The sequence below is a fragment of the Cynara cardunculus genome (genome assembly GCF_001531365.2).
Source record: "Cynara cardunculus var. scolymus isolate 2C chromosome LG 1, CcrdV1, whole genome shotgun sequence".
Lineage (NCBI taxonomy): Eukaryota > Viridiplantae > Streptophyta > Magnoliopsida > Asterales > Asteraceae > Cynara > Cynara cardunculus.
In genome coordinates, this window is record NC_037528.1 from 17,278,754 (window position 1) to 17,302,378 (window position 23,625).

The following is a 23,625-nucleotide window of genomic DNA, read 5'->3' on the forward strand; positions in this document are numbered from 1 at the left end:
ACTTAGATTCCTGACTGTCTTACCTATCTTAAAAATATTATTGTAACCGACAATGTGGGATTGGTTTAAGATGTTTGAAAAATTTTAAGTTAACCCAACCCAAATAAAAGTACAACTCAACCCAACTCAAACTGTACGGGTTGGTCAGGTTGATAAATTGGTAAATTAAAATATTATTCTAACCTTGAATATGTTCTTTATTCTTATTCGTAATTTATTTTTCATCATTAATCATTTAATACAACTTATCCATGCTTCCTAAATCTTACGTATGTCACATTTAATTAATTTTTTTAATTTACATATATATGTTTACAGTTACTGAACATATATACGAATGAGTTACATAGAGATGGATAATAGATTGAAAATATGTGTATATGAAGAGAGTACGTGATAATGTAATTGTCATATATATATATATATATATTAATAGAAAATCATATTAAATCCAAAGAATACAAAGATATCGGATTCATCAGGTTGAGTTAGGTTCAAATAATAGTAACCCAGTTATAACACAATACCTACGATTTGAAAATTTTACAACTCGATTACTCGATTAGACTTCAAATACAATACTAATATATAAGTTTTAAGAAGTTAGATAAAAATAAAAGAAAATAACAAAGCAAAATAAAGACGTTACTCAAACAAGAAATACCAAATTAACGACCTAATTGAACTAAACAGACCGGTGACTTCTTAACAGGTTCGGATTCAGCACTGAGTTGAATGATGATGATGCGTTTTTGCTGTCCATCTCGTGACACATCGGATCGTTTTTCTGACCGATGCTTCAACTGGTTTCCTTGTCTCTCCGATCCCGGTAATGTTTAGAATCTTCTGTTATGCGGATATGTTTATAGTTTGTGTATGGTTTTGTACATAAACGATGGTTTCTCAGAGGATTTGTGTTTTTGTGTGTGTGATTTTGGTTGCAGCTAGAAGAACTACGTTGCGTTTGCAACTGACGCTGGTGATGGTGCATTTTGTTTTTATCGGTTTCATATTCATTTTCGACAGTGAATTTATTAAGAAATTGAAAAGACAGCCTTGGTAAGCACTCATATACTTCGTTACATGTTCTTAGCAAAGAAGGGTTATTTGGTAATTGATGGTTGATTCGGTTGTTATGGACTTAGGAAACTAGTTGTTGCTCTTAACAGTAGTTATGAGGATTATGCGTGGTAGTTAGCCAATTAAGTCAGATATTCGGTGTGTTTGGTTGGAATCTGAAACAGCTGGTAACAGTGGAAGTGATTAAGCAAATTTTGTATCAAACCTAGAAGATAGGATTTCTATTTTTTAGTCGATCCAAAAGGAGAGATGAGTAATTGCCATAGAAAGAGTTACTCCTGTAAAAGTATACCAACAAATGCATGAGGTTCCCATTTGCTATTTATACGTCATTGTTCATTATAGCTATCAGGGATCCACCGCCATGCTTCTTAAATTGCCACTCTGGATATGCCTGGGAACATAGAGCTTTTGATGCCGATGGTCGTCCTTTAGAACTATTACATGAGAACAATATGATTGTATACTGCCTTTATGGTTATTTACCCTGATGGGGTGCTACCACCTCGTACCAGTAGTTTGATGTTAATCTTGATCACTTAACTCAGTTGCTCTTTTCCATATATGGCATTTCTACCAGAATCTAGCATTAGGAATTTCTCTTTTCGATCTAAATGAAATGGAGCATCACTTGGTTTATATATATTTGCATCTTTTAAAATCATGCAGTATGACACTTTAGCTAAATTCCCTTCTGTTATGGAGTCAATAATTTGCTAATCATTCACTGTGAATATGCCATGTAGAGCTGTTTACTCCTTGATCTGCTAAACTCTTTTAAAGCATATTCATTTTTCGTGATCAATTTTATATAATATATCAGTGATTTGTTTAAATGAAAGCCTGATTGGTTCTAGCATTTGACTTCAGTTGACCTTATTTAAAAAGCCACCAGAGTAGGCAAAAGCAATGTGTAAAGTAACAACATGCTTAGAATGATGTGGAACCGAAAGTTGTTGATGTGAAGAATACCTTGCCTGAGACCATGTTTGGTCTTATGTACGTAATTGGTTTAGGCATATAAAGAGGATAGTGTTGATAAAAGGACAAAAAACTTTCCTTGCTCCAACCTTTTGCTTTCAGGGACCACCAAGTAGTATTGTTTCAAAAAGAATTCATAGCAATCCTCATAGTTTTGGAACAACATGAGTTATGAGGGTGAGTGGTTTGGGAAGCAAGTTTCTCATCTGTTAAATCTTAGGTGCATGTTCTGTGTTAAACGATTACTGCTTTTCCTGCCACCGTTTATTGGAAGTTGAAGTTTTATAGTAACATCTCAACAATCAAATCTGCATTTTACTGCATAATCTGTTTCTAGCATTTTCTTAAGGCTTAGTAAGAAGCCTTTGTCAAGGAGGCTTTGAGGCAAGAGCTGCATAAGAATTTCCATATCAAATTGCGTTGCACAAGATGTGAATTTGACATTTAGATTTGTACATTTAATTCGAGTAATATATGCCAAGTGGCATTCAAAAGTGTACTGTAAAAACCAATCACACAAGACACTTCCTAATGAAGTATTTATCCATGTTCCTTTGCAGTGTTTAACAGGAAAGAGGAAACTAAAGGAACTATCATTTCAACTCTCTGTTATTTCTTTACTCCCCATGTTTTCCACTAAATTCACTCGTCTCGTGATTTTATCTCTCATTCTTTTACTACCTTCTAATGATTCTCTCGAAGCCTCTCTCCTGCAGGTACACATTGGTCTATTTGTTGTTATTTGTTGCTACACTAGTTCAGTATTTTATTACATGTGGTTCTTCTCCTGGGTAAGTAATGATAAGCATTGGAACATATTTTATGAAGTTATTTTCTGAAAAAATTATGCTGACTTGCATTACATTAAATTAGCATTCTGTATAACAGTCATGTATGTGTTTAGGTATGTGCTTGACGCAATGAAAGATTTTGCTAGGGCAGATGCCTCATTAAGGGCGTCAGAGATCTCAGTGTAAGCACCCTTTTTTATTGATTTGTCTTTAAATTGGAAAATTTTACAGGTAAGAATGTACTGCTATATGGTTCCATAAAAGAAGTGAGTTAACCCCTGCATGTACTTTTAGAGGATGATATCTGCATCTGTGTTTCTGAATAAAGCACATTATCTAATAGTTGCTCGTTCTTCCTGTATTTATGTATGATAAAGCGAAGAAAACCTGCTTCAAGCAAAAATGACACTGTAGTTGTGATGTTGGACAGAGACCATCTGGGTGAAACCATTTCAGGGGATAATGGGACGAACTGGACAAAGCTGGTGATGGGCATGTATCGTCATGGAACATCTGTCAGGTAATTAACTCAATTGTTTTAATTGGCCAATGATAACTGTGCTTTTCTTGGTTCCTGCATTCTTTTGTGTGTATTTGTATCTGTTTATTATGTTTAAAATATTCTAGTATATTGCAATGTAGTGTCTGGGATTCATGGATGAGGGATGGAGAGGGGGAATCAATAAGTAATAAATCACAGCCTGCTGTATATCCAAAACGAACACCTGACCTCTACATTATGTGAAGTGGTGGTGCCACAACACTAAATGGCCACTTGCTTGTATGTGTTATTTAAATTTGTGCAAGCTATATTACCTTTCCTGTCACTATTGGATAGGTATCTGCATGTGAGATGTGACTAATTGTTCCTCCATGATTGTCCTGTATTCTTCATGCATAATCAATATTTTGTTGTATGTCCCCCACATTAAATATATCCACTTGGCTGTGATGGATATAGAATATTCATTCGAGGCTAAAATGAGGCCAGCAATCTGTTTCTTGATGAAAGAAAAACTATAATTAGTCTGTTGGGCAATGGCACATGAGTAGTTGAGATTGAACTCTATATTGCCCTTAAGAGATGAAAGCAAAAGTTGAGACCAAGTGCATGAAAATTCGAGGTTGTTGGGCAAGTCTTGCCAATTTGGTAAATTTTAGCAGGTACTTGAATGAAGATGTAATTATGCACAAGAGTAAGCACAAAAGGAATTGTTTGGAGCTTCTCTGAGCTAATTGGTTTACTGGCTCTCTGCTGCATATATTGTTCTTGGGAATAAGGACTAGCAAAAAGGGAAGGTGAAATCTAGGTAAGTAAAGATGGAGAACACTTACAGTTGTGAAATTATGGAGTTTTAGAACAAAATTGAGTTGCATAATGCTATAACATAACTGTGGGATGAAGATAAGTCGTTTAATTGCCTATGTTATTTACGGAATCTGGTTCTTTTGGGATTATAGTTGATGGTTTATTTTGAATTCCATCTAGAAGTCATCATGAATGCTTATTATTGAGTTCCTGTCATTTCTTAATTTTGGGAATTGATTATGATGGACTAGAGAATCTAGGCAAGATTTTGTGGACATTATTCATGTTCATTGAAGTCATCAAACAAGGTATTTAATTTACTTGAGTATGTTGATCATTGCAAAATCCGGGCTTGGCCTGGAGATATTCTAGAAACTGAGCTGCATTTGGCATTGCATTGTAGTGTCAGAATCTGGTTATTGCAGATTTATGTTTTTTTGCTGGAAGTTAGCTGTGTAAATATATTTATATAGTTTGAGCTGATGTCCAGTATGATGCTTATTGAGAGAAAAATAGAAGAAGCTATCCCCTAGAAATTTCTGATGTATATTGTCACACCTTATAGGGACAGAATTGCCCTGATTTTGCCGAGGTCTATGGTTATCTCTTGGAAAATATACTCTTTGCGGGTCGAGCCTATCAAGAAATGACCTTCTATTACTTCTAAAATTAATCTTTTCTAGGGGCCTGGCTTATGTAACTACTTATGCTGTTTCAATTTTCTAGAGAACTTTAAACTGTAGACTATTAGGTTGATTCACTTGATAAGAGAAGTTTCTTTCTAGACTTGTATCTAAAAGCATTGAAACCAAGATCACTGTTTTTAGTTCATGTTTGTTCGTTATGCCATAGAAATACAATCAAGCCTCAAAGTTTTTCTTGATTAAATCCTGGGATAATCAATCAAATACAGTGGGAGTCATTATTTAGTAAATATTTTGATTATACCATGTGGAAATAAGATTACACAAAAGAAGATTCCTTGCGTGATAGCTTCTGTATGTTTTTCAGGTCTTGCACGTGTTCTTGCTGTAACGTTGTGCAGGTATCTCTCTTGTTTGTATCTTTCTTCTTTTACATTATTGATTCAATTGAAGAAATACTCCTATAGGTAGAGGAAATGTTTGCGTACATCCTACCCTCCCCAACCCCTACTTCCAAGTGGGATATACCGGATACGTGAGGTTTATGCAGTTGGGATATCTCAACTACGTTATGACCAAGATTCTTATATTCTCATTGTTGTTGTGGCAATTAGTCAAATATGATCAACATGGGAATATATTATTACTTCTTATGATGAGATTTTCTCACCTTTGGGGCCCTTTTGCATGCTAGTGGTGGGACATTGATATGAACATACTTCGAGTAACTCCATAAAGTGTCATTCTAGTATAGAATGATAATAAATCCAACACTCGTGGTAAAGAGCTGATTTACTGAAATCCAACACCCCACAGGAGAAACAACCATATATAATCATCAGAAGCCATGTCCATATTTTTTTTCCATTTACAATTATGCTCGAGTGTGAACAAGGCCAAATCTCAACCTTATTTATCCTTAAAAAGTGGGCCTTTACCTAGAATGTTATCCCGGAAAGGCAGTATTGAAAAGCTATGCTGAAACTTAGTATTTTTATCCACTTGCAATTTCTAGTCACGTGTCTCCATTTGTTGGTTTTCTGTAGCAATATTACTCCTTGAAGACATACACACTTGATGTCCCTCATTGTTTATCAACAAAAAAGAACAATTTTTTTTTCTACTTCCAATATTTTTAAGAAAAGCTTTCTTGAGAAAATAGGAAAATAATTAAAAAATTAAGTTGGTCAAAAGTTTGAAGACCTTCGATTCATCTCCTGCATTCGACATGATAAAGATACTTAGCCCCCGTCCTGCTTAAGAACACTCTTTAAGATGGAGAAGTGCTACCAGCTGATGAACTTAGGAGGAAGGTCCCTACTCCCGAGGAACTTGTCGCTAGATGCATCCCCTTAAATGAGGTCTATCAACTCTGCATTCTGGAACAGCTTTCAATGTTCCTCAGCGGAGAATTATCTCAGGAAGCTTTGATTTCATATAGATTACAAATGACTGTCAATGGCATAAATTACAATCATGCAATATAAGAATCAACATATAAGGGAGGGGATTTTCAGGTGGAGACTAATATCATTGTATGTCGTATATACATGTGTATCTGTGCATATATCTAGAAGTGAGATTGTTGACGAGCACAATCAGCGTACTTCATCACAGGAAAGAAGCACTCATTGAAGCATTGGCATCTTTTTCTTGCTGGTCACAGCGCTTTCTCTGTTTGTGTTAAGTAGTTAACAGATCCAAAAATGTGTCTCCAAGTTTATGGAATTAGAAATATTCCTCCTAAAGTCCCAAGTACTCTTTGGAAGAGTATCATAACTATCCCCATTGTATTCCAACCTGTGGACACACTTGAAATAAGTTCAATTGCATAGTCAACTGGAGGTGAGTTGGTTTTAGATAACAATTTTTTTATAAGCAAAACCTGGAATTATAACTATGATGATAGTCTGAGTGTAACTTTATTGCAGCCTCCAAGAGCAGCACATTGTCATGATTGCGACAAGTGTGTTCTTCAGTTTGATCACCATTGCGTTTGGCTGGGAACATGCATAGGACAGGGCAACCATTGTCAGTTTTGGTGTGTACATCTTTTTGATTTATAATTCGTACATTTGTTCTTGCATCTCCCTCTTTCCTTATATATAGTAATTGGTACTTCTTAGTTTCTTGGCATATATCGAGTTTGTTAGGACACTTATACTAGCATATTGAGTCTCAATGGCAGTACTGTTTTGTTTCATCATACAGTCCTAGTTAAACTTGTTATATTTATATTACTTCTATAGCATACCTAAAGCCAATTAAAGTGCCAATGTTTTCATTTAGTATTGCTTTGACACACTTAGTACTATCTCAAATGATAACACTGAACATTATATGAAGTTGAATGGCATGCCGTTATGAGATCATGCCAAACATATTTCATTTCGAACTTTCAGATTTGAAGTTAAGAGTTCTTCTTTATTGTGTCCTCAACTAATGGTATGAATATCATACTTATTGACATGGATTTTTTACTCCTCAATCCTTCTCCCTATGAAAACAATCCTTGCCAGAAGATGTCTTATGTCATGTTTGGCCAATTTGATGTATGGATATAGAACTTCATATGGGGCCCACTGAGCTGACCTTTTACATAAGTAGACATCTTATCTTCGGTTATCACAATCCTGCCCCAGCAGTTGACCAAATGATAAATTCTACGGAGAAAAAGATGGAAAAGAAAGATGCAAATGTGCATGAAAACTTCCTAATCTTGCTATTCCAACTATAACATTTTCTTTTGATCTCAAATTGAGCACCTTCTAGTTCATTATAATTCATCCAAACTCGATTCATTGTTGATTGCTCTTTGTGACTGCTATATGAGATCATGTTCTTTGGGGTTACAATCCTAGTCAGATTGAGTAATTGATCCACTGATTATCAAGAAGTAGAAGGCGAAAGATGGAGCCAGAAGCTTCTGTTCCTTTCATTTATTATCAAAACATCTTAATACAAAAGAAGAACAATGCACTATATACAAAAGCAAGAAAGACCAAATGATATAACATACACCTGAACAATGGGAAATGACAAAAGATATATAACTCTCAACACTTTGATTGTTTTTAAAAGCATATTACCCACTGACCTGAGTGAACATATATTTCTTTAGCGAAGTTTAGAGTTTTTCCACAGTTTCTTCTGGTCTAGCATCCCACATGCTACAATTTGGTTTTTGCTCAAAATATAAGGCTTACTAATTAGAGCATTAGGGAACTAGCTCTAATCAGGAAGAAAGATGATCTTGTATATACATGAGTGGCTCTTTAATATGAATCACTGCTGAAATTTGTGGTTGGAAAGCAAAAACTCTCCATTCTCAAGTAGTGGTTCATTTTCAGTTTTCCCTAAACACCCTAAATGCAACATTCCTTATTTTCAGGATAAGTCTGGTTAGTGCAGCTTGTCACCTAAAACTGACAATCATCATGAAATCAAGATCTTGTTTTCGCAGCCCCAAATTTATCTCATGACTGTTGATATATGTGCCACGTTCATTTAATCTAGATGTTATGCTAATAATAGGACGTGTTGTGGCACTTGCTAATGTAGATTTAGAGTAAGCATGTACTTATCATCGTCTTTATCATCAAGTTTAGTTTGGTATCACACCTAGAGAGTACCAAGGCTACTCGAGGGCCAATAGACTCCAACGTTGCCCTGGGTTTTAGAAAACCTCGAACTTTTCCATGTAATGTTTTAGTCATTTGACTTCAAATTTCTTTGTATGAAAATACCTGCTTTAAGGAAAAGTTCATTATGCAACTTCAGCTATGTGATTCAGATGATGGTTTCGCTCAAAAACTTTTAGCAAGCTAACCACATTCTATATGACCACATGCAATTACCTTTCTGGTTAATAACTTACAGCTATCAAGATTATAAACATATAATGCACTGAATTTAATTTGATCAGATCAAGCTGTTTCCTGTGTAGAAATCTTTATGTCAACTGTGAATTATATGAATGGAAACAAAAGGATATTGCCTCTAATTTCTGTTTTTACCTTGAAGGAAGGAACTTATGTAACAATATTTTCTTTGGGTAATGATTGACAGGTGGTACCTATTTGAGGAGACCGCTTTATGCATCTGGACTGGCATCTGGTATATGGAGTTCCTACAAGATTATATTAGAGAAGCATGGTATGTTGTTGACAGAAAAAAAACAAGCTTTTGGGATATATAAATTTTAGTAATTCCTATTTTGTGTACTCATTTTTCATCTGATTCTTATTGAATTGGAGTCGGATCATGATCAATTTCATTTCTTTCAGGTTGATTGATGTGATCATAATCATAATGCTAGTTGTATTGTCAATTTCACTGATGTTTCTACTTCTCCTCCTCATATTCCATAGGTGAGTACTTCATGTTGAAACATCCATCTATTCGTTTATGCCACATCTTTAGGAAAACAATACAATTGTAGCCATTGAAAATCAGTCTGTAGATTGTCATTAAATGTTTTTGTGCAGACCAATATTATCTGCTTAACTTTTGTCAATCTTTAATTAATTTTCTCCTGATCCTAAAATGTTTGAAGTTAAAATTTCAGGTTGGTAACCTTCTATAGTATGACAAAGAATCTATTAGTTTAGTGGTGATATGCCTAAAGCAGGAACTGTATACATGATGGCCAAAAAAAATTCTTGTGGGATATTCAGTTAGATAGAAATTTAGAGAGTAGATGGGTGCTGGATCATATGCAGAAATAATTCTAAATGTGGAGGTTTCTGTTTCGTCTTGTCAAAAATTAGTGATTAGGTTGCGTAGAGGAGTGACTGGTTGGACCCTGGGGTTCTTTATGCTAGGTGGGAACTTGATGCCAGTTGCTGTTCCCATATGTTCTACATTTATTAAACATGAAATGCCGACCACTAAATCTTTTGCATGGAAAATTGACAGCTTGTTCAAAAACTCAGCTTAAATTATTTGAGGAAATAAAAACTGAGTGAACATGACTGAGACCTTAGCTGCACGATTTATTGGAATGGATGATTGTTCAATATGATTTGGCTGAGGTTAAGCATGTGCTAATCGTAGAGGTTAGTGCTAGACAAAATCAATACCAAAAAGATATTGAAGTGCGGCATTTCCTTTTAGCAAGAATGAATATTGGATGGGAACTAGACCTTTAATGTTAAGATATTGAACTAGACAAAATCAATACCAAAAACAAATGACAATATATGCTCAAACAAAAATATGGACGTCTTGTATCTGCTAGGAGCTGCATAATGTGGGGCCCAATAGTCCATTGATTGGTTACATAGTCATTTCATGAAGTGCTACATGTCTTCTTTCTAGTTACTTCGCTAAGTAAGTTGTATAATTCTCCCTTCTGCTGAAGTTTAGATGCATATTCCTGGCCAAACCATATAAAGATCGGGAGAGGAATATGCATTTGTAAATGAGAGCTCTAGCTTGTAGATCTCGTACACCCTTTTATTAGCAGAAGCTTAGTGAATTTATATTATAGACAAGGAAATCAATTTCACTGCATCAGTGAAAGGCATGAAAAAGGAAGGCTGTATATACCCAAGTCATCCCAAAATTGAAGAGGTGATCTCATGGCTATTTGGTTCCCGTTTCTTGCATGTGGATAGTCCATTAATACATTTGTTCAGGAAGTCGTCGTTTCTTAGTTCAACTTATCAACAGATGTGGAAAAACTAAATTATTGCCCAGAAAAGACTAGTATAGCTAAAACTCCTGCAACCCTGCATTTTTGTTTAAATCACAATGATTCCCCCATCCTTTGGCGAATTTATGATCAATTTTCATTAAACAGCTTGTAGGGGATCTCAGTACGATTTTTGGAAAGTTTGCTAGAAGGGGGGGGGGGGGGGGTCATTGATTTATAGATAAACGAGGGGGTGGTAGTTTACATTTCCTTTTGAAAGGGTCCTATACACACTTTACCAGATAGAAAAAGAGAAGAAAATAATATGTAGCAGTTATAGGTAGTATGCTCCATGCATTACTTCAAACAGTATTTGGCTTGGGTTTGCTCTATGTTTTGTTGTGCTCTTTTTTCTTTCAATCTTTGTAATATTTTTCATAAGGGCATTAAAATAGTCAAACCCTAGACCTCAGAGATTCTATGAAGCTAAGAACTAGTAGATTGCTGTTCATGCATGTAGGTCACTGAAAGCGGGAAAGGGTGAGAGCTGGAGCGGCTTGTGAGAATAATTTGACCATACAGTCCAGATATTACCCCTCGGGCTTCTGGGAATCATATAAATGTGAGGTCTATTGCAACATTTCTTCTTTGGGAAACATTTGGTTAATGATACATATTTTTTCCATCTTCATCATTACAAGATCTTTATGGTAGTGTTTTTGGTTCACATGATTCGTTCTATTTAGTTTTTATTGTATGATTATACATATTAACAATCAGTTAGGTGACATGTAAAACCTTTAATAATATCGATTTGGTGCTGAACTTCCCCTGTGAACTGCTGCACTGAATCGAGAAAGGACACGTTATCCATTTTCTTCACACACTTTGCATTAGTTGGGGGTCTTCACAGAAACAACCGCTCTACCTTTTGGGGGTGGAGGGTCAGGTCTGCCTACATCTAAACCCCTCCAAGCTTCGGGTGGATATATTTTCTTGTATTTTGGCATGTTTTAAAAGCTCAGGGATTTGGTTACCTTTCATGAATTTGAGCTTGTGCCTGTTAATCATTAGCACTTGTCTTGACAAGGTATTCAACTAGATTTCACTCTCTATTTTCATTTGTAGTTATCTAATCGTCACAAATCAAACCACCCATGAGCTGGTGAGACGAAGGCGTATAGCATACATGAGGTCAGTTAAATTATATTGTGCTTTCATGTCACTGTTTTATGTATTTTAAAAGAAAAGTAGATTGAATACATGAAACCACTTGGTAATATGTATGTTGCTTCTAGGTAAAACCCAAAGAAATGTTTCAATGCTTTTCTATCAAAGGTGTTGTTAGGGAAAATCATTCATAACCAGGTTAAGCGAAATGTTAATGTTCATTTTTGTTTTATGGGTCTCACCAAGAACTAAAAAGAGAAGAATGAAGATTAGACTTGGAAATGTAAAATGGTGTAACAAGGTTTTAAAAGGCAGAATCAGGCCTCGAGGCGTTTTCCCTCAACGAGGCGGTCTGAAGCGTAAGGCCCGAGGCAGAAGGGGGGAATATATATACACCAAAATATGTATATACTACACAAATATATATATATATACAATATATATAATATTAAATTATTAAGGCGTGAGTTCACTGGTTCTTGACACAGGAAAAATTGAAACTGTGAGGTAGGCTGAGAAGGTGTGAGAAATTGGTTGTTTGGAGGAAGAGAAAGGGTTTTAAAATATTAAAAATACAAATTGGGGTCATTGGGCTTTGACTTTTAGTTTTTTATATAAAAAAGACACTTGTACTATAAACAGAAGTACGAACTATGCCATAAAGCTTAAATGGGATTTTGGGTTGTTTTAGTCTCTTTCAAACAGCAACTTTTCCACCATTTCTGTAAAAAAGCCAAAAAACCATTTTCAAAGCAAATCATGTAAGGCCTAATAAGCCTCGACAACGCCTTACTCCTCACTGAACCAAGGTGTAAGCCTCGTCCAGGGTCCAAGAGGCGCTGCCTCGCCTCGAGGCGTAAGCCTTAAACGATTTTTAAAACCATGGTGTAAACAAATGTTGTTATAATACCCATAGCACAGTCACTTTTACTTGCCTATATTTTGGAACTTATACCACAAACGTTTGTAAGTGATTATATACTTTAATATTTATTTGCAGATCGATTCCTGAAAGGGTATATCCGTTCAGTAAAGGCGTGTGCAGAAACTTGTACCGTTTTTGCTGTGCAAGATCGAGCATATACAGAATGGAAGCATTACCGAGTGCAGAAGAAGTAGCTCAAATGTCGATACCCTATTCATGTTTTGATGTTTTATCTTGTAGATGTTGCTGACCGACTATTCATCGTGTTGTGACCTGACCACATTGTTGTTTTGTTAGCATAAATACATCATTAATTACAGTAGACATTCTTCTATGACTTCTATGAGTGAAATGAATGTATAGATGGAAAAAGAATGGATTGAGCCAAATGCAGAATTTGCATGCATCTTTTGTTATTGAATTGCATTTCTTTGGATCTGTTCCTTTTACCTCCATTCGATGAGAAAACGGATCTACTTTTGGAATAGTATTTGCAATAGGATTGATGAAACTGTTACATAGACAGAAATTGTTGTGATGGTGGGAGAACGAAAAATGGCAAAATCTTGCAGTTGTAGATGCTGAATAATGGTCATTTGCCGCGAATCTGGATGGGGAAGATGGTGATTTTCCGTCTAGGAGCATCCATAGCCTGTGTTGGGCTTAATGTGAGCACGGCGACTCGATCATCGTCTCCATGGTCGGTGCCTTCTGTTAGTGGCTTCAGTTCAAATGCACCCCTAGTTAAACCTCTAGCAACCTGATGAATCAAAATGGTTCATGAATATGTCTATCAGACAAAGAATGGACATAAATAGGTCCAAAGTGAACCTAAAAAGTTTCTAAAGGGAACCACAAGGGTGGTGACTGATTGGTTTGAGCTTGGCTCCAAAGGTCAAAAGTACCAGGAGGTCCCAGATTCAAATCCAATGAGGAATAAAAATCCCCTTGTGGCCACAGAGGTTCAAATGCGGTGACTCTGGGCTATCCGCAAAGCAGATGGTTGCCGTGGAATTAGTCGGCTCGCATAGCGGGTTGGATATCCAGGTTAATAAAAAAAATAGTTTCTAAAGGGCATGTTCATTTGAGGTATCAAATATTCATAATGAATATCATGATAGAGACTAGCATCATATAATACCATAAATGCAGTTTTGTATAGTTTGAGGTCGATCTCGTATGTACCTTCAGCAAAATCCATACTTTAAGGGAACTGCTCAGGATCCCTATTCTTGTCCTCTTACCAGACGTCAGGTAACTACACATGTACCTATCAACCCTTAGAATGAACTTTGGCCAAGATTTGGGGCTTCCAAGATTTGGTCGCTCCATTAATGCCTAAAACATGCGCAAAAAGTACGATGATCAAGTCAAATAAATTATTTGACATGGAAAAGAAAAAGACGTCACCAAGAGTATACGAGCAATAAATTAAACAACATATAGAAGTTTATTCGATATATTTACATTAAAAGTCTTGCAAATTAGAACAACAAAACCCCATAAAATGACAAAGTAACATATAAAATTCATTTAAATAGAATCATTCTTTGAAGCCGGAATTGGGAATTGCCAAGTTGGCTAAAAGAGCAAAAACTTAGAACATTATTACTGGACTAGAACATGTATAATTATGCTAAAAAGGTTCAAATGTATATAATTGGGTAAAGGCTAAAACATGTATAATTGATGCCGGAAACTTTTGGTGGCCCTGTCCAATGTCTCACGTTGGAACACTCTCAGACATGACCCTGAGGAAGGGCACTAAAATGTAGTTTATATGAAATAGAGCAAAAAGAAAATCATATATTTACTAATATCCTGATTACTTCACCATTGAGGATTTTGGCATTTCAGGTTTTGAGCATATTGGCATAAGAGTATATGCATAAGGAAGAATTACTCACAAGCAATCGACAAATTCCGTGCTCAATTTTAGAAAACGAAGTCTCCAATGCTTCGACTCTCCCAGTAGCTTGGCAACAAGAACATGGTTCACTGATCATGAACGTCACACTAGGTCGCACCTGTCAAGAGTTCCAAAGAGATTTTTTTAAGATAGTAATTGCACAATTGATGATAAGTAGACCGGCAATGTTAATCAGTCAAGCACCTTCTCCAGTCCCGTTTTCAGAGATATTTTTGGGACATCGCGATGCAATCTCGTTTCCCATTTGTTTTTATTTAAGATTTATCTGAAACTGGAAGCTACAAGTGACGGTCTTAATAGAAAGTTCATACCCTCTTTCTGGTGATCTCCATCAGTCCATGCCTAGAGAGTTCAGAGATTTTCACCATTGAACGGTCTCTGTCAACTGCTTTTCTAACTTCTTCATAGACCAATCGTTTATTTGCTAAAGGAAGATATCACGAAAAGAGATGAAATGAAACATGTTTCATAAGGTTGTTCTAATTACAGTTTATGAAGGTACGGAGTCTTCATTAGGAATCATGAGAACCACCTTATCTAATAGAACATATTAATAAACAAAAAGACCATGCCTACTTAAAGAACATCTATCAGAATTAACAAAAAATTCATGGTTACTCTAAACCCTAAACAAGAATGAGATGAGCTCAACACTTAACTACCAAAATCACTAGTAAATCTTAAACAAAACAGAAAAATAATGTTGGTAATTGTTTTGAAAGAGCAGGAATATCTAACACGCAAAGAGAGACTTACATTCATCCAGCATATCAATGAAATCCACCACAATAATGCCACCAATATCTCTCAGTCGTATTTCCCTAGCAATCTGAAATCAGTCAGCATTCCACTCTTAAGCATTTCTAATATAAAAAGCATAATAGTATTTTCGAGTTGAAACCACATTAGGTTACAGCACGGTAAGCAAAGAAAACCTTCACCACAACCAAAACTTCTCAGGCCATCTTCATTTACAACATTTTCAGATTTTGTTCCTTTTGTTCATTAACTATTTGCATAATATGAAACTTGTTACACTGGAAATCCCTTGCGACCGTTTATAGGAAGATTTAAGAAGCTACAAATGCAAAAATGAAGTTGTAGACGAATATATCCGTAGTGTTTGGGTTGTTTATTACAAGGAAAAGGAAGAGGGAAATCCCTTCCATGAGCATTGTTTTCAGCTGAATCCAAGTGAAAGAGAAAACTAAAAAACCTTGGGTCTGTTTGGTACGTGGACAGGACGAGACATGACAGAACAAAAACTTGTTGTCCTACGTTTGGCACGACAATTAGAGTATGACAATTAGAGTGGGACAAGATAGGTAAATTACTAAACTACCCATGTCAAATTAAAACCTTAAAGCCTTCCACAATTCTTTCACCTGTCTACCTCAATCTTACCAGTCCTGTTCCTGTCCACTACTAAACACACCCTAGAAACACCAAGTCACATACAATTCGATTACCCTACAACAATGACGACTTAAGTTGCTAGTTTCTGGCTATGTTGTCTATGTACAATTCCATCATTGAAGCATAAATAGATGATCCATCAGACACCTTTTCAATTAATTACATCAAAGATTGACTATGTGTGAATTAGGAAATCTATGTGCACATACATTTATAATCTATATCTCATGTTTCTCAAATTAAAATGGTGATGGGATTTGGCTTCAACGTACTTGTTTAGCAGCTGCAAGGTTGACTTCTAAGATAGCTTTCTCCTGTGAAGTCCCATGACCAAGCATACACTGCCCTCCATTCACATCAACAGATACTAAAGCCTCGGTTTGTTCTATCACTAGATAACCTCCATTAGATAGTGGTACTCTACAAAAGAAAAAGATCTATTCAACTCAAGTGGTTTCAATGGTAAATAAATCAGATGGTATGCGATATTGAAGAATGGAAATGTGGAAAATTACATTAGAACTTTGACGTTAAACATAAATATGTTCCTCTTATAAACGCACTGACTATTCCAGTTAACTATGCATCAGCTCAAGCCATATCATGTGTGCACATAAAAAATAAATAAATTTAAATTAATTAAAAAAGCAAGGGGAGAGAAATAAGTTGAAGGATGTACACAACAATCACACCACTAGATTCTGGTCTTATGGATAGAGCTTACAGAAATAAGTTTCTGGCCACATTATTATTCAACTACTAACAAGATCTAAACTTTATACCCACATTTTGCTGCCTTCCAGAACTCGTTGGACATCCTTCATATGATATTCTTAGAGCTTAATTGCTTGTTTGTTTCAGTTCTATGTTGTTTAGATTTGATTTTTTGGTCAACTTGATTGTAGTTTCATTAATTTTTAGGTTGTCTCGAGATTAGGGTTCTTTTGCATGCAAGATGGAGAAAATGCAGGAGTATTACAATTTTACCCCTTTAACAAATGTCAAGTTGGGTGGTTTCTGTAACCCAAGAATTTGTCTAGTGATCAAACCTGGGAATCAAATCTTGAATGGCAAAAGTTACAATTGCGGCATAGTCTGGTTGCAACCATCGTACTTTACTCAAAGAATTAAAAAGCTGGGAAATGCCTAACCATTTTCTGGATTTTAATAGGTTTTAGAGTTGCATAGTTATAAAAGGGGATGCAATTACATCAAATGCTTCAAGGAAATGATAACAAACAAGAGTGCTTATACAAACTGCTTCTCACCTTTTACTAAGCATGTTGTTCAATTCTTCTTCAATTTCATATTCATCAAATAGTGGATTCTTTTTGCTGTATAATTCAACTCGATCACATAGATCAGGATCTATTTCCTGAAGATAGTTTGTAACCTGAACATAAATCACAGCAAACATGAAGATTCTATCATTTAATCCAAATTGTACCCTCCAAAATGACTTGATGTTTGCATTCAAGTATGATGATCCTATAGTAAAACACCAAAAAGAGGATGGGGAACTTTGAACTGTTTATGTGTGTATCGTTTATGGCAAACCAAACCAGAAAATACAAAAAATAGAGACCTTTGCCTTCATCCTAGCAGGGGACTCCTAGCTCTACTATTCTACAGGGAGGTGCTTGTTCTTATATATAAACTGCTTTCACCTCTGCTTAGCCTTTTTTAGCAAACTTAGATGGATGCTTTACAACAACATACCTCTAATAGAGAAAAGAATTGTCCTCTTTCCTAGCTGGCCAAGCAAGTAGAAGGATAGCCATGAGATCCAAGTTTCTTGCACTCCCAGGTTTTCAGCACAAGATCTTTTCTAAAAGTCCATTCACAGTAATACAATGTCTACATGGATGTAGATAGTACACAAGATAAAAAGCACTAAAATCAAGGTAAATATGTAATAATATAACAATGTACCATAGATCTACTTTCGTTGCTTCTACCTTTAGGATAACTATATGCACTAGCAAAAACAAAGAACCCCATAAATAGGGGAAATAAAACACGACGTTGTTGGAAAATATATCACTTCAAACACCAATGTTATTGGGACAATATCCCACCAAGCATTTCTTTTATTTACTTCGCATTACCTCATGATACGTCTGTGGAGAATCAACTACCATTCTCTTCACCTGAAGACAACCAACTGAGCATGAATACATTACATGAATAAACAATTCAGAAGTTCAGTTATAATCAAAATAACTTTAATTTCACCTTATCATTAAAAAGGTCTTGGACAACAGAGTGTGTCTGCCCCATTGCCCTATGTAACATAACAGGTATGGCACCCTCAACACCTTCATCTGCTGCAAGAGCTGCGGATTTTGCTTGTTCAGTAATATCTTTCCATGTTGAAAGCAAGCCATCCAAGTCCTTCTGCAATTCTTCGAAAGAATGGCCAGCAGCAACAGTCCTTACAGTCAGACCGAACCCTGGAGGCTGCAAAGTTTTCGCTATGACTCGCAAGCGAGTCCTCTCCAGTCCATAAATTTTCTTGGAGACATGAATGCTATTGAAACGAGTCATCAGAACCTGCATATCATTTAAAAGAATATTTTCAGAAAAGTAAACATGAATTTAAGGTCCTGATAACTGATAAGCAGCATGGATTAGCCCAATGAGGACTAACAAATTCAAAATAAGGCATACCCAGAATCTGCTTCTTAACTTTGGGTAAGCAGTAAGTGTAGGACCTTTGGTACCCAAACCCTCTTTGACAACTTGTACAATTATTTTAGTGCCTTTCTGAACTGGGCCCCAATTACTTTCATCTGTATTGGAACCCTTGCTATTTTCTGTGTGTTGGTTATACAGATGTAAACTTCTCTTGCCGTTAATTTGCTTACCAGAACCAACTGCACTACTGACCCTTTCTGAAAAGTCTTCTGACTCATCTAACTCATCATCCATGTCATGCTCTCCATAATCATAGAGCATAGTTCGAGCTGAATCGTCTCTAATGTCAATCTCCTGAATACAGTCGATTTTTACTTGTTCTGATACAAGCAAAGAGCCATTTACATTTCTTTGCTTTATGCGGCGGCGAAAAGGAGGAAATATGAAGGGCTCCCAATTATGGTTTGTATCCATAAGAGAAGGTCTGGGGCACCCAATATTTACAAATGCACCACCCATGTGGGGAACAAATTTTGTGACTACTCCTAAATATACACTATCGGATTGCACATTGTTTTTAACAGGTTCCAGCAATATTTCAACCAATTTTTCGTTCTCCATAACAGCAATCCGTTGCATGGTACAAAGAGAAGAGTTTATCAATATAACTTTGGCAACAGAGTCCTGCATAGCCACCCTGCTCTCATCATCTAGAGACACATCTACTCGAACTTCCTCAAACTCATTACAAGTTTCCTGATTTTCTGTATCATCTCCAACAGATTCCCAAATCCCTTCGCCGAAAGACAACAATTCTGCAATTTGTGGGTGCTGATTTTCAGGCTCCAGGTTTTTTGCCTCATTTTCCAGAGATCTTTCATTCCTGGAAATCTCTATATTTGTTCTATCATCATAACCATGAAGTACGAGAGATGATTGCAACAGCCAAGGCTCCTCGACAGGGTACTCGTTTTTAGAGGCACGTGGCTTGAAGATCCTGTTATGCAAGAAACTTGCTGTGTTTTCTCGGTCACGTGTAGAGTGAGTCAAAGAGTTGGAGTGCGCAACATTCACGTCAAGGTCATCGGAGATCTTGTCTCTCTCTGTTACACCACTTGGAGAATCTTCCGGTCTAACAGATCGGAGTAGGACAGAAGATTCGAATATCCAGGGTTCCTCTACAGGCTGGTCAGTCCTACCGAATGGTCCATAAGGACCTGCACCTTTCTTAATTGCACAAGTTCTCTCTTCAGAGCCAAACTTATTCTCAAAGTCCAAATCCCACATCAACTGCCTTGAAACCAAAAGGTCACTTCCAGTATCATCCAAAGTTTTGCCTTCATCTGTCAAATCACTGGAGAAATTTGAGTTTTCAGCAACATATTAACCAACAAAATGAAATTTATAGGAACATTGTCATGTGGATTGATACCTCTAGCTCGAGCTAAGGGTTGTCCAGGGAACCATGTCTCCACCATCCACGACCTAGAACTAAGAGGTAAAGGACTTCTGCTGCATGATCTAATCCACAATCTCCTCAGCAATATTTTTCTGCGTCTATTTCGGGCTACATGACGTAAAAATGAAAATTCAGATCTGGGTACCCAGGAGGTGTCACTTATGGACTGCATCTCTCCCTTGATAACACAGCTACACATAGAACTTCCCCGACCATGTATCTGCTTAAATCGAGACATTAAACACTTTAAATTCCAGCATGCATGGAGTAACGATCTTCACGTTCAAAAAAATTATCTGCTCATTCCCACAACTGGATCTCATTCATTTGTCATTTTGGATGTGAGACGAAAAGGGAAACTGCAAAACATCACCGGATATATATTGCATTGACATCTCATTAATTATAAGGGGTGATAATTTCTGACGTCGCATTAAATATAAGGGATGATACCTTTGCTCTGCATTCAATAACTTAGGATGTTTTGTAGCAGAATTGAACATGACCATCCCCAGGTGTTGACCATCATACGAACAGATTCATCTCTCCAGGCAACTTCAGTAATTGCTCGCACAAAATAAATGGTTCCTTGAAAAATCAAAACATGCAGAGTTCATCTGCCATTATGGGCTGCACAGCTAACTTCCTAAAGATAAGCATGAGGAGCAACATCAACATTGTCTAATAAACAGAAAAGTTGGACCTGGAAATATACAACTAAGTAAAACTTTGTTAACTCAGATTAAACACCGAGTGGAACAGAACCTTGTAAGAAATCACAGTAAGAAATAACCGAGGATCGGTATTTATTGCAGTTTCCTGTGATTGGAGGTATTCTAATATGAGGTTAGTTTTCTATATAGCCAATAAAGAAATTGGTTTAGGAAGAAAGAAAGGTCAAATATCCCATCCAGCATGGAACTGTCACAAACTGGGATGCCATGGAAAATGTCATCACATTTTCTAAAGCAAGCTTCAAATTTCTCCCAATGAACATTCTGATCGTCACTGAGGCAGCTGCAAATGAGCCGGCCAAGAGAGAGAAGGATGGTTGAATTAATGTTTGAGAAGTACAGTTTTCCTTACATACTTGTTGCCATGCATTATTTAATTAATTGCAAACATATTGTGTTGAGAAGTCATTGGTCTTGCATTATTTAACTGCAAATGTATTGTGTTAACATTTTGTTTCACCACTTGGAACCCTTCATCTCCAACTTCCAAAGTAGTAGTTGTGCAATTTGAAACAAATTGTTAACATAATAGTTTGCAATTAATTGAATAATGCAAGACCAACAACGCCTAACCAGATTGATAACCAGAGACATAAGGAAAACACTGGCTGCATGGTAACAAGTATTTAAGGAAAACCGTACTTCTCAAACATTAATAATTAATTCAACCATCTTTCTATCTCTTGTCCGACTCATTTATAGTTTCCTCAGTGATAATCAGAGAATGCTCATCGAAATAAATCTGAAGCTTGTGGTAGAAATGTGATTTCAAACCTTTTCCATGGCATACCAGTCAATGACGATTCCACCACCGTCTCCGCCGCCACCACCACTGTTGTCGTCACCACCACCTTTTTCCATTGTAGTTTCCTGTGATTGGAGGTATTCTAATGTGACGTTAGTTGTCTAAATAGCCAATAAAGAAAGTGGTGTTAGGAAGAACAAAAGGTCACTCTGAAGGATAACTTTTGGTTAAAACTCAACCAGGTTCTATACACCTAGGATCTCTTGCTCAAATGTGTGATGAATCATGAATGTAAAGCAACACTCAGAAAATATAATTTTGGGGCTATCATTGCTCCTTAACGAAGGGGAATCCCTAATATTACATAGAAGCATTAACTCATTCCTCCATGGTTCATATTGTTAGCAATGATCAAAAGACTTCAAATGAAATGGTAATGTTTGTCCCATGGGGTCATGAAATGAAAAAATGTAACATCTCACACCCTAATTATTGTGATATGTGGGATAGTAGCTCCCTAGTTACTCAAAATTGCCTTGATTCCAGAGTATTGCTCCCAACTAAAATCTACCCCAGGAATTATAGAAATATAATCCTCACAGTTGAGATCCTCTCGTCGGCCACTTTATGCTATAAAGACAAATTTTCAATGAAGTAAGCTAATCTTATGTCGCATTTAACTAGACAAGCAATCACAAACTTTCAGGCATGTCCAATCTAAAAAACGAGCAAGAATCATAGAGTGGCAACAACATCTAAGCAACAGAAAAACTGTAAAAGACTTCAATCACAAAAAACATATCCTTAGAGTGTGCCAAGCTCTCTTTGAGTCAACTAAAAAGCTAAACTCCCATTCCCACCCCACAAAAAGTGTCATACTTCTGGTTTCTGTTTTCTTAACGGAATATCATTCAACTTCAAAGTTGGTAAAAAAAATCTGTGACAGAAAACCTTGCATATCCTATAAATTGAACAACATTCAACTTGCAACAAAACCCTACTAAATTTGCATCTGCAAAATTCCAGGTTCAATACCATATCAAAATTTGAAATGTAGCTCTTTCATTTATTGAAGGGATAGTTAATTAACAACATATTTTCTAGGAGAGAAAAAAAAAAGCATCCATTGGAAATTCTATCAATCAAGATTAACCTTGTCCAAATGATACCTGCAGATATATAAACTCCTTGATCACCCATGTAAATAAACTGAATGAACAAAATCCTGAAACTAAGGTACACATTATTACAAACAGTTGGTGTACAAACCAAAACCACCCAATTAAAACCAATCCGGAAACACAATTTTGTAAAGCAACTGAACAAACATGCATCAACCAAAACAGTCCACAATCTACATTACAGAAAAAGTATGAAAAGAAAAAAGATTTTTGCATAAAAACAAATAGAATCAAACATGGCATAAAACGAAGAAGGCAATAATGGATAAGGAGAAGGGAAAGGGGAGAGAGTGTGAACTTACGAGGTTGGGTTTTGCAAAACGTAGCGAAAGATTGAAGTAGGGATAGGAGAAACGGCCAGCTTAGCTCTCATCTTATAATCTCTGCAAAGATAAGGAAAGACGAAACAGGGAGGGGGTCAATTTTTGTCGTCCAGATATTACCGTTTAACAAACTAACAATTCTAAGGGGTGATTGGAATCGCTTATAAAAACAATTTATTTATCGCAATCAAGTGCTTGGGTAAACACTTTGTATCAATACCAAATCGATAATAAAAGAGTTTTTAAAAAGTTAAACTATTTTAACTTATAACAAGTTAGGGGGTGTTTGGGAGCGCTTATTTAAAACAACTTTATATTTTTTTTGTAAAAGTGCTTATTAAATTATGTGGTATCAAACCGAAGTTAAATAAAACATGGTTAAAATTATAAATTAGTAATAAGCAGTTTTTCATTAGTCAGGAAATATTAACTTATCAAAAACAACTTATTACCGGTTTGGTACCGGTATAAACAGTTTTTCTTTTCTTATCTAAACACCAGAAAACAGCTTATCACCGGTCTCAGACTAAAATAAGTTAAAAAAGCAACTTTTATAAGCAATCCCAAACGTCCCTTTTAATAAGAACTTTTGTAAAAAAAAATAAATTGTTTACATTCACCACATTGTTGTTGCATTCCAATAAAAAATGTGAATAAAAAATAAA

The 23,625-nt window shown here is 36.0% G+C and overlaps 2 protein-coding genes across 9 annotated transcripts; one reads left to right on the forward strand and one right to left on the reverse strand.

Annotated features, from left to right (window-relative positions):
- Positions 1 to 682: 682 nt before the first annotated feature.
- Positions 683 to 12,956, forward strand: LOC112507694 (protein S-acyltransferase 10-like). 3 transcript variants are annotated; one of them, XM_025112481.1, is made up of 11 exons: positions 683 to 829; positions 945 to 1,059; positions 2,622 to 2,852; positions 2,966 to 3,034; positions 3,283 to 3,372; positions 5,173 to 5,206; positions 6,737 to 6,846; positions 8,874 to 8,960; positions 9,092 to 9,175; positions 11,569 to 11,634; positions 12,611 to 12,956. In XM_025112481.1, the coding sequence occupies exons 3-11, from the start codon at positions 2,749 to 2,751 to the stop codon at positions 12,783 to 12,785; spliced, it is 819 nt and encodes a 272-aa protein (XP_024968249.1). In that variant the 5' UTR covers positions 683 to 829; positions 945 to 1,059; positions 2,622 to 2,748; the 3' UTR covers positions 12,786 to 12,956. The 3 variants fall into 3 exon arrangements, 2 of the variants coding, with proteins under 2 accessions (XP_024968249.1, XP_024968166.1); XR_003068575.1 differs by lacking the exon at positions 12,611 to 12,956 and adding an exon at positions 10,961 to 11,062 and having other exon boundaries at positions 688 to 829; positions 2,778 to 2,852; positions 11,569 to 11,624; XM_025112398.1 differs by having other exon boundaries at positions 688 to 829; positions 2,778 to 2,852.
- LOC112507318 (ribonuclease E/G-like protein, chloroplastic) lies at positions 12,915 to 23,014 on the reverse strand. Of its 6 annotated transcripts, none has more exons than XM_025112049.1 (13): positions 22,940 to 23,014; positions 20,431 to 20,565; positions 19,951 to 20,336; positions 18,552 to 19,861; positions 18,117 to 18,434; positions 17,990 to 18,031; positions 17,150 to 17,274; positions 16,154 to 16,301; positions 15,222 to 15,294; positions 14,777 to 14,889; positions 14,443 to 14,562; positions 13,721 to 13,873; positions 12,915 to 13,295 (listed from the first exon to the last, which is right to left on the reverse strand). In XM_025112049.1, exons 3-13 carry the CDS (start codon positions 20,213 to 20,215, stop codon positions 13,128 to 13,130), a joined length of 2,835 nt encoding a protein of 944 aa, XP_024967817.1. In that variant the 5' UTR covers positions 20,216 to 20,336; positions 20,431 to 20,565; positions 22,940 to 23,014; the 3' UTR covers positions 12,915 to 13,127. The 6 variants fall into 6 exon arrangements, with proteins under 6 accessions (XP_024967817.1, XP_024967899.1, XP_024967739.1 ...); XM_025112131.1 differs by lacking the exon at positions 22,940 to 23,014 and adding an exon at positions 22,626 to 22,921; XM_025111971.1 differs by lacking the exon at positions 22,940 to 23,014 and adding an exon at positions 20,743 to 21,588 and having other exon boundaries at positions 20,431 to 20,623.
- Between the last annotated feature and the right edge of the window lie 611 nt (positions 23,015 to 23,625).